Source organism: Punica granatum, chromosome 1 (genome assembly GCF_007655135.1).
Source record: "Punica granatum isolate Tunisia-2019 chromosome 1, ASM765513v2, whole genome shotgun sequence".
In the NCBI taxonomy this organism is placed as follows: Eukaryota; Viridiplantae; Streptophyta; class Magnoliopsida; order Myrtales; family Lythraceae; genus Punica; species Punica granatum.
Genome location: NC_045127.1, coordinates 18,049,753 through 18,060,847, shown reverse-complemented (window position 1 = coordinate 18,060,847; position 11,095 = coordinate 18,049,753). Strand labels below are relative to the sequence as shown.

Below are 11,095 nucleotides of genomic sequence, written 5' to 3'. Positions count from 1 at the left end.
GTATGTATAAATGTACACATATGTATGGCTCATGTGTATGCATAAAATAGGTTCCAATTAATCTAATAAATCATGTCTAATTAATCGGTAAATTTAATCTTATTAAATATCCGATTAATTGGTCGCACCTTAAATTGTCTAATCACTATTACACGATTTTATTGTTTCAAAATTATCTCGTCGATTTAGTCGTAGTGTGTGACCTCGTAGGTTCCCGTTTATGTTGACTGTAATATCGAAATCTCTATTTCAATATTACAAACAGTGAGCGGCATTTAGCAATGCATCACTGTTACTTAAGTAATCGGAAAGTCAATTTCTCGACGAACTTTGTGACCTATGTTATCGTGCAGTATAATCTATTTGTCCTCTATATCTCTATTGAGTCCAAGGCATGATCGATGTCATCCTTGTATGGCTCAATTTTTCTTTCTTTGTTTACTAAGTAAGTGACGCAGCGTACAACGCGGGTAACCGTCACAGACCCGTTGATTCGTGCACGAATACCGAAACTACAACCTTTTATACCTGTTGATTCTACGAATACCAGGAAATAGGCATCAAACTCGAATCCCAGATTGGACAAAGCACGAAAGCTTTGAATTTTATTGATAATCCGAAAAGACGACTCCCTTTGCCCTAGGGCTTACAGAAAGCTTAAATAGGGTTTAAGAAAACCTAAATTGCATAAAAGAACTAAACTTTTCAAAAAGTGCAAAAACATCCTAATTAACATAAATTGCCTGTTTAAGGCCCTAAACGATGTAATTTGCCTTAACTATCGAAAAATCACGGCGAAGCGGTGAGTTTTGCTCCGGAGACCATTTCCTTCGAAATAGGGTCGTCAGAACCTAGACGCATCAGTAAGTCTATCAGAACAAATGAGCTTGATATCGTTATATCGACTCAGTTGGGTATGAATATACTTTTAGACTCTTCCCACCAAGTAACCGCGAGATATCACTCCCGTTACGTAGAAGGGACATCCTATCTCGGTCACTCACATTCCTTTTACGCTTTATGGCATACCCAATAACTATCTTTATAACTAACATGTTACGGTAGAGTATAATAGTATCAAAGTATACGACATTACATGTAGAAATCCATGGTAATCTCAAGTTAAATGATAATTGTACCATAGTCACTATGAGATCTGTTAATAACAATCACGTAACAACTCATATATCAATCTCATGACGGATCAGTCCAGTACACTTTACTCCTAACATTTATACATACACATGGACTAGTCATGAGATGCCATTTACCTAAACACATGGCTTGTGAAAACCCATTTTGGGTTAGTCTCAAACCGGTGGGACAAGCAAAAGTCTCCTCCCCAAAAGCTTATATATATATATGTATGTAGATATTGCTTCCGTCGAAGCAAGGACCTTAGATCTGCCACGCTAGCATTAACAACAGGTGTAGGGAATTAATTAGCATCAAATCCCATAGTCCTTTCCCCAAAATGGTAGATTCCTCTCTGAATCTTTTCCTATGCGAATTACAAAAAACGAGTCAATCTACTGTAGCATGACTACATGAGTTGTGATACTTGCAATATTCCCGGTTTTTCAGTTCTTCTGCCGATGGCATGCGATGTCCAGCCAACAACTTAATGTGTCCTGCTATCAGCAAAAAGTCAAAAATATCATCCAGCCTAGAAAGGTCGAAAGAATATTCATTATTCGACTCATATGGATGTCTTTTAATATTTTCGGGCTGAGAATCGACTTTGACTAATGACAGGCAGGTCATTGGTTTTCTCGAAACCATTTCAACGACTGCTACATCCAAATTGGCCTCATGATAATAGGTCCCCATGCTGGAGGCTCGCTTCTCTTGAGCTTCTTCTCGAAGAAGATTTTCATATCGAGCCACTTTGGTGGATAGCTCGAAGAAATCTTCAAAGTCTATTCCTTCAAACTTCTTATGAAGTTCGAAGTTGAGGCCGGTCAATGCTAATTTCACAAACTCAGCCTCAAAAAGTGCCACCGAGTAACGATGGCGTGCTTTTTTGAAGCGAGCTATGTAAGCCTCGACAGTTTCTCCCGGCTGTTGAACAAGCCGAGATAGATCCGCCAATGAGACTTTGGGCTCATCCTGTAAAATTGAGTGTGGAACGGTGCTTCCATCTCTTGCCATGTACGGACCAAGTCCGCATGGAGACTAGTATACTAAGAGACAACGGTACTAGTTACAAAGCTTGAGAAAAGCCGCAATATAAGAAAGTCATTAAATGCAGCCTCACCACATTGTGCTGTGAATCGAGCTATATGCTCGACGATAGACCGCCCATCATCTTAAATGTGGCGAATTCTGGGAATTTGAATCTGCGAGGAAAGTCATGGATTCTACCAATCCACTCCGGATATGGCTTGTGGTACACAGGACAGCCTAGATGTCTCAGGCCGGGTCCATACAACTCTTGGATAACGTCTTGTAGCTGGTTGCGGTCCACCATCTAAGGAAATTCATGCCCCCCGAGCATTCTGCCAACATTGGGGTTGGGCAGGGCTTGATTTCAGAGTCGTGGTGGTGGTTGGCAACGATGGGGGAGACTGTTTCCGCCAACGAGGAAATTCTGGCCGACTTTCTCGACTGGAGCCCTTCTTGGCGGATCTGCGGCCTGAGCTGAGGCTGGCGGAATATGAACTGCTGCAGCTTGTATGGGCTGAGATTGTGGAGCAACTGGTGGCTGCTGCTACCCCCCTTTTGCCGGACGAGCAGGGGATGCATCTACCTGCTTGTGCGTTTCCTAAGGAGCAGGAGCTCAAGTAACGTTGCCGGATATCTGCTCCAAATGTTGGGACATCCTTTGAAAGGCCTGCAGGAACTCGACAACCATGCTGTCCAAGGACTGTGTCATGACTTCTTGGCTTTCTTTGAAGCCAACAGCTGTGGTCTCAAGTGAGCGAGACAGCAGGATGAAGATTTGGAGGCATTTTTTATTCGGTTTCAGGAACCTCCTCAGCTGCAACAGTCTGATGTTTTGGAGGCATTCTCGAAAAGCATTTCAGAAAATCAAATCCCGCTAGGCGTGCCAAAAATTATTGTTGACTAAAACATCGTGACGCGCAGTCACATGTTGCAGGCATACCAGCAATTACAGATATCAAGAGAAATAAGCGCAAAGTCTAACTTCTAATAAAAGACGATCGCTTCAGGACCTCGATATGCCAAAGGATTTAGAAATCTTGTGAAAATTTAAATAGAACTTACGAAATTAAGCAAGTGCAAGGAAGTAATCTGGTATGAGAGGAAATTTATTTACCAACGAGTATTTACAAAGAGAAATGCTTCTTGGAACATAGAAAATATGGATAGATACTTGTCGAAACTGAAATGAATGAAACAAATTGCTTGGCGGAACACCTAATAGGATCTAAACAACTAAAAACAAAAGCGCCAAAACAAAATAATGCTATTGAAGAGTTTAAGCTGAGTATGTTCTCAGTTTGTCGTTGGTTGATTGTTGTGTGTGGAGTCATCAGCTTCATGGAGTCCCTATTTTTAGAAGGAACATCACTTGATGCGCAAGTCCAATAACCAACTTCCATGAACCCACTAAACACGTTGCCAACTGAAGTTGCTGAGGCGTTGAGAATCTCGAGGTGCATTTCTCCACGGGCAAAACATGATAACATCTCCACCTTGTCTTCTTCCTTATCCATATCGACAAGCCACAAATTCATGTATGGGCCTCATGAATGGGGCTTCCCATTTGGGCCCCAATTAATATCAATTCTAGACCAAATCAGCCCACTCGGCTTCAAATTTCAATGGGCTTTAATCCAAGCGCATAAATTGAGTTGTAATTTCGTACAATCCGAAATATTGTGCCAACAATTGCGAAGCATTTGTGTAACAAGAGTGAAAGCATTAGTTTTATTTCTATTAACCAACATTATATACGTAACATGCTATTTTGGTGTACGGGCCAATTCCTATCGGATTATGACCATTTGAAGAATTGTCTTCTTATGTTTCTTTTGTTCCTTGAAAGACGGAATACAAATATAGGATAAGAACGGGAGGTCTGAACCACCTCTTCTTGTGTCTTTCTTCTTAATGGCGCCTAGAATTCCTTGGGCGCTTAATTCAGGTTCAACGTAAGTATGTTTGGTTGGATGTGATAGGGATTACATCACAGATCAATTACGTATATAATGCTTGTTACCCGTTTGTTTTCATCCCTAATATTAAAAGTGATTTACGGATTAGGTTCAAGATAAGTAATAGATAATGAATAGTCATTCTTCACTATGACCTATGTAATAGGAAATTCCCAAATGTAATAAGTTCTGAATTACTAATTTGCCCCTAGTTATTCATCAAATTTTCAAATTGTGTCACTCCCCTTGCTACCCCCTCCGCTACCTTCCACTGCCACCCTCCACCATCGCCACCGGCCAAACTCCACCTCCGGTTAAGTTGACCATTGACCATCTTTCTCGGCCGGAATCAAGGTCGCGATGCCAGATCCAGCCTCGATTAACGTATATTTGACAAAGACACAAGCTGTGAGTCCCGAGCCGATGGCTCCCGAATCACTCGGGCTTGTAGACGCCAGGGTCGGGTTCGCCTTCGGCTCGCGAACTTAGCCTCAGGGTCCACGAGCCCCGACTGGGCTAGCCCAGGGCTCAAGAGCCCTTGGCTGATCGAAGATGAGAAAATTCTTTGATTTAGCCTAAGGCTCCTAGGCTCGCCCAATCGAGGCTCGTGGACCCCGGGGCTGGATCACAAGCCAAGGGCAAACCTTACCCTAGGGGTTTACGAGCCCCAAGTGGCTCAGGAGCCTTTGGTCTTCGGAGCTCTGAAAGCTCCGGCAAACCAAAGGAAGAAGACAACACGTCTTCCTTTTTTTCAATATTTATGTTTTTTAAAGAAAATATTTATGTAAATTTTAGTTTTTATTTTTTTAATAAATCTTTTTAATGATAAATTCTTAATTTGTTTGGTCATAAAATTCTAATATTTTTGGATGGGGCATTTGGTTGTTCGTATTTGAGGGGTAATTTGGTATTTTCATATTTGAGAATTGTAATTCTCATTTCCCCTATTACGTCTAACCAAACAAATAAGTTTATTTTTTCGATTATAAAGGAGGTCCAATACCTAATATAATGAAAAATAAATTCTAAATAACTAATAGAATGGCACAAATAAGTTTATTTGTAATTTTCATTCTATTACTCACTAATTCATGTTCCCTCCTCATTCCATTACAACGAAATAAACGTAGCGTAAGGTTTTCTTAATTAAGAATTTTCTCCATTCACAGTATTCGAATTTAAAATATTATTTAAGAAATATATATATGGAGACGCGAAGAACTGATCCATCTAATTGGTTTCTTGCTTCTTTAATAAGTGATGTTGTGTTTCTATTGGAGTCCAGGTGGACATTTTTTTTTTATAGGCTTCATCTGGACTTCTTCTAAGTTGCCCATACACGTAACCTTTAATCGCCACTGGGCTAACGTAACCGGCAACTTCGTTTAGGAAGGTGAGAGCTGAATGGGTTAGCATTCCACCTCCCCTCCTCTTCCTCCTTCCTTCACGGCTTTCAATTGAGTGTGTTGTAGATTCAAGATGAGACCATGAATATTTTTGTTAATTTTCTTTTGGTGTGTACTCTAGTATCCGAAAGTCCAATTCGGTCCCGACTAATTCAGTCGAACCGGGTCAGCCACTAAGGGATAAATCTCTTCCAGCGTGAATTTTCTACATTCACAAGGATTCGAACCCGAATTAATTAAGCATATATTTTCATAACCTGAATTAGTTCCTTAATTAATAATTATATTCAACTTAATACTAACCATATTCATATCCGTTTGCCACCAAACACAAGATAAGAATTTGAAACTCTTTATTCCAATCCCTATCCAGGCTATCAAACACATTCCGAAAGTTCAATATCTTACCCAAAAAAAAACATGGAAAGGATTACAAACCATGACGTTTAGTTTAGTTTTCTTTTTTTCTAAGGTAAAGCAACTTAAGTTTATGAAAGGATGTCCAATGCACTTTGCCGCCAATATGAACCAAGAGGTCTTAATTTCAATTCTCATAAATAGAACTTTATGTATCTCTTTATTTTCTCTTTTTATATGTTCCTTTCTAAACTTGTCTGTTTCTTTTGTAATAACAGCAAAATAAGACATATTTTTTTAATGAACAAAATGACATGTTATTTCTGGTAATGAGAAAATGAAAATTCTAATTAATATTTTGATCTAGGAAATTTATGCTAATTAATATCATTATTCCAATTATTCTAATTTATTTACAAATTAAGTGATCGCAATTTCAAGTTGTGTTTAAAGACTAAAACAGAAATATAAATATGCTGATTCTTTCTTTTTTTTTGGGCTTATCGGATAGAGAACTTAATTAATCGCCACATGAACGGCCGCCACCATTGTTATTATCTTCATGAGCCCTATCATCTTCAACGACATAAGCAGCCAAATTCACGTACTTCTCTTGACCCATCCTATTCCTCCACCTCGCCCGACAAATCACGCATATGGCCGGCCTCCTCCCCCTGCTCCTCTTCCACTTCAATAAGCACTCCTCGTGGATCGGGTTCCGGCAAGTCTCGCACGCGACCACCCCCTTCCTTATGGTCTCTTGCCCATCGGCCCTGATTTCGTCGAGACAGACTGGGCAGATGGAGCCTTCCTCCACCTGGACCGGGGCCGAACGTTGGGTCAGCCCTTGCCTGGACAGGTAGAAGTGCCGGTGGAACATCTCCTGGAGGCCAGCACCAGCAAGTGTCCCCGGCAGGGACGGCGTGGCGAGGAGCCTGTCGAGTTGGCAGGGCCTCAGGGTCTTCCTATGGAGGCACGGGTCGTTGAGAGGGATGCCTAGCACGCGGATGAGGACGAACAGAATGTGCTTGCACGGGGCGGAGCGGTCAGGGCAGGTGCACGAGGGCGTGGCTGATAGCGTCACGCTGTACACATTACCTGTCGCCCCGAGGACAAAGAAGTTGGGCCCCGACCGGTGCAGCAGCAGCAGGCTGTTCTGGATCGCGCGGACGATCCGGCCCGCAACTGGGTGGGGCACCCTGAACCGTGGGTTCGGACGGCGGTTACGGTGTTCATGCGGGGTAGAGTTGGACGCGACCGACTCCATTTTTTCGAACCCGAGCTAGCAAGGAGAAGCTAGAGCTATATAGTTGAGAATGCTAAGGGATATATGAAAGTTTTGACGATATGGAGAGGAAAGTGGTGGGAAGAACATAATAATTTGTTGGTTTATTTGGAAGAGGGGAAAGTGAGAAGGGAACAACGTTATGTGGATGAGAGAGATTCTTTGGGTGAGGCTGAGGAATACGAGAGGGATTGCGGGAGAGTAGGGGAAAATTTGTCTATTTACCTTTGGATTGGCTTACACACTACAATTGACAAGTGTCTGTCTTACGTGAGAGTATTTGTGGTTGACCACAAGGCAAGTCATATGATTGCCACTTGGACCTTGGTCTTTTTTTTTTCTTTTTTCTTTTTTTTCCTTAGTGATCGAAATTTGTTGTCAATTTTGCTTTGTATGGGAGAATTTGCGGTTGGGCTATCATTTTCTTTAACCAGATAGGCGAGGTCGCCAGAGACCGTCATAAAAAATTATCGTGTGTAATAAAATTTCAAATCTCGAGCTGACTTTTCAAATAGTACCCTTATTTAACATTAGCTAATTCAAGACAGTAATTAACATATAAAAAGTTTCAGTAAATAATTCAAGACTAATCATCACATAAAATTTTTAATGCACGATAATTCCAATAATAATATTGTTAATTTTAGTACTTTATGTATAGAATATAATAATAACCAAAGAATTCATTGGGATCCACCTGCTAGGAATGTAAAATTTGGGTTCCCCATTAACTGACTTTTCGGATACAAAAAATACTAGTTAATAAATTTTAAGTTAAATTAGTATTGACATTGATAGTGAAAATATAATTACTTTCTCATAAATAATATTGATACAGTAGTAATAGTAATAAAATTTCAATGGAAATTTCATATTCAAATGATGGGTTTGAAATTTCATATTCAAATGATGGGTAAATTAGTATTTCTGTTAAAGTATTAATTATAAAACAATATACAATTCAACACATGTAACTCTCCGACTTAATTGTCATAAATAACATTAGAAATTAAAGAGTCCAACCATATTTATTAGAATCCAAGTACTCACTTTATAAACTAAAATTATAAATTCATCGACTCCTCATTTCCGACTCTTTCCAATGTTCAAACTTAACATTAATTAATACAAATATTCACTACCTAATAATATTTTTTAATTACCAGAGAATTTTTAAACTTGACATCAATTAACAATGAATATTTGTTATCATATAATATTTTTAATTCCAATGAAAAATTACCAACCACAACTCAGTCACACTCAACTGATCCTAACCGCATTCCCTCAACAGCTGCTGTTAACAATTTCGCCGAAAAAATTGTTAAAATAGAAATTCGTCATTGCCAAAACTACTAAGAAAACTCTGATGGCCACTGTTGAGATTATCCATGATCAGAGCTTTGGAATCATTGTCACTAGCATTCATACCAAATCATGCACAAGTTGGAAGCTTAATAGATGCTTGAATAAAATTGGATCACATCCTCTGAACATATAGCATTACAATAACATCCAAAACTACAAGCTATTTAGTCTCCATCAATCCAAATTATCAGGCATGATCAGTTACGATTTGTTCACCGGTTCAAGAGCCTCCACAATAACCACACTGTTTCCTTGAATAACCTGCCACATATTAACCACATATTCAAAAACTCATACTAAGATATTGTATTGGGAAAAATTTAACATCGACTTATCACCAAAGTGCAAAATAGAGAAAGAGAGGCAAAAGGATCATCTGAATAAGTATGCAAAGCAGTATAATGAGGACAAAAAGGAGGAGCTGAACCTACCACTTGTGCTCATGTCATTTCTCTCTTTTCTACTCACTTCTATAGTGTTCTCAGCCACCAGGTTCATGAATTGATCAAACCCACAAAGTGTTCCCACGACCATTCGGTTTGCATTAAACTTAACTGCAATGGAACATCATTGGTCAATTTGACTACAACACCACCAAGGGAGCTATGACATCCCAAATGCTGTTCCAGTATGTAAACAATCAAACCTAATCTCATTCAGGTTACATAGACAATCGATCACCATCATATTCTTTTCTAATTTAAGACACATTTCTAACATTTCAAGCCTTCAATCTTTTTTACAATAAAGAACTCTCTCTGTACATGAATTGATATATCGATCAAAGAAGCCAAATGGGAAAAATCACATCCATATGCAGATTGTACACTTAGGTCTACTTTGTTCAAATCCACGAGTTTCCCATTTGGCTTCTTTGAGCGATATATCAATTCATGTACAGAGAGAGTTCTTTATTGTAGTCAAATTGATATTATGCTCGAGAAATATCCATGAAAACTCATAAGATAGTAACACTTCTGAGTTTTCATGGATATTTCTCGAGCATAAAACTTGAAGAGGGAGATAGAACCTACTGATCCTATGTGGAAGATCCGTTGAATATGGTCATATTGGACACACAGTAATGATAGGATCCAAACCACAAGTGAAAACTCACCCTGTGAAAGTCTTTTTAACCTAGCTTTCAATTCAAATTGTTTAAAACTTTCATCATCTGCTCCAGTCCGAGAAAAAGAAAATAGCACAAACATAAAGGACTTGGCTTTACAAAGCAACTACAAATCCCTGTATTTCAATGCAATCATCATGTTCTTTCAGCAACAAGAAAAATGAAAAACTTATAAGTAAACACCAATATAAAAGCCCTACCAAAGGTACAAAATCCAAATTCAGACCACAGCTCCTTAATTAAATGAGCAATTCCATTACGTACTAAACATTTCTGACAAGAATCATTTGTGGAGAGAAATAAACAGTTTAGAGGGCAGCATCAGCTACAATAAGCTGAGTAAGGGGAGTGAGCTCGATTCATCATTTTCTCAGCTCTATTCGACGTATAAGTTGAACATATTGTACCGACAAAACTAAAGTATTCGGTCTAGGACTTACTCTGAAGTTTCTTGTCCATGTTTCAGCAGCAACGGAGAAACCAGGACATAATCCATCAGAAAAACCAATAAAAGCCCAAAAAGAAAAAAAGAAGACTAGAGCTTAAAGTGAAACGATACTCGCTTCTTGAGATCTGGAGGCTGACCGCATATTCTCATCTCTGTGAATTCTTGAAAGCCAGATACGAGTGCATTCTGAGAATCTTAGAACTTTCTCAAATCTCACATCGCGGAGGCGATATAAGCCCCAGCCACAACGATCTCCAACTAACATCAATTACAGTGGGATCCTATCAATAGATTTAATCAAGCAATGGACATCATCAAATCCATCATGTTCAGAGTCCATGATGCAAATACTTCAGAAAGCCTCACTGAAATTGTGTTCATCATCGAGTTTCGAGGTCAAATAACACCCTACCAAAACCACGTCGACGAGGGCAGATAGGGAGTGGTCGAGTTGTTTTGGCAGCGGGAAGAAGACGGATTTCAAGCGGAAGCAGATAGATTGCATTTTGGTTTGGCGAGTGGGAAAGGCGATGGTTACATTGGGCTTTTGTTGGGCCACTACTTTTGGGCTTTTAGTAGGCCGAGCTATTGGGTCCGGGAGTGAAAACCCAATCAGAATTAGATGGAAATGGAAACGGAATGACAAAATATCAAACGAATCGTTTGGTTTATAGAGGAAAAAAATTATTTATTTAGGTAATTTATATAACATTTCAAGAAGTTTATGATATCAAAAAACGGGAATATGTATTATATAATTTGACATTCCACAGTAAAAGAATAGTTTAATCCAACATTTTTCAAGCATTGGAACACAAAGATATGATGGAGGACAATATTGATGAGTTAAATCTTTCGAGATTAAATTTTACAGTGATCTTTCGAGATTAAATCTTTTGAGAAGAGAACAGCTTATTACTGTGTGCAATCATTTGATCCATTCACAGTAGCTCTTTACCAAAAGACCGATTTATTTACGAA

The 11,095-nt window shown here is 39.2% G+C and overlaps 2 protein-coding genes across 3 annotated transcripts; both read right to left on the bottom strand.

Moving 5' to 3' along the window:
* Positions 1 to 6,255: 6,255 nt before the first annotated feature.
* On the bottom strand, positions 6,256 to 7,353 carry LOC116193181 (mitogen-activated protein kinase kinase kinase 1). The gene has a single exon (XM_031521977.1). It carries the CDS (start codon positions 7,149 to 7,151, stop codon positions 6,405 to 6,407), a length of 747 nt encoding a protein of 248 aa, XP_031377837.1. The 5' UTR covers positions 7,152 to 7,353; the 3' UTR covers positions 6,256 to 6,404.
* A 1,172-nt stretch (positions 7,354 to 8,525) lies between these two features.
* On the bottom strand, positions 8,526 to 10,604 carry LOC116192198 (probable small nuclear ribonucleoprotein G). 2 transcript variants are annotated; one of them, XR_004154023.1, is made up of 3 exons: positions 10,107 to 10,604; positions 8,969 to 9,091; positions 8,526 to 8,798 (listed from the first exon to the last, which is right to left on the bottom strand). XR_004154023.1 is itself a non-coding variant. In XM_031520669.1 (3 exons), the coding sequence occupies exons 1-3, from the start codon at positions 10,377 to 10,379 to the stop codon at positions 8,758 to 8,760; spliced, it is 318 nt and encodes a 105-aa protein (XP_031376529.1). In that variant the 5' UTR covers positions 10,380 to 10,604; the 3' UTR covers positions 8,526 to 8,757. The 2 variants fall into 2 exon arrangements, 1 of the variants encoding a protein (XP_031376529.1); XM_031520669.1 differs by having other exon boundaries at positions 10,226 to 10,604.
* Positions 10,605 to 11,095: the final 491 nt, after the last annotated feature.

What these genes read in the sequence shown, in the direction of transcription:
- LOC116192198 (XM_031520669.1), bottom strand. Translation starts at nt 10,379, where the DNA reads ATGTTAGTTGGAGATCGTTGTGGCTGGGGCTTATATCGCCTCCGCGAT. An exon ending in CTCCAGATCTCAAGAAGCGA is followed by an intron (nt 9,092 to 10,225) that starts GTATCGTTTCAC and finishes GTTCCATTGCAG; the next exon opens with TTAAGTTTAATGCAAACCGA. An exon ending in AAATGACATGAGCACAAGTG is followed by an intron (nt 8,799 to 8,968) that starts GTAGGTTCAGCT and finishes AATATGTGGCAG; the next exon opens with GTTATTCAAGGAAACAGTGT.
- LOC116193181 (XM_031521977.1), bottom strand. Translation starts at nt 7,151, where the DNA reads ATGGAGTCGGTCGCGTCCAACTCTACCCCGCATGAACACCGTAACCGC.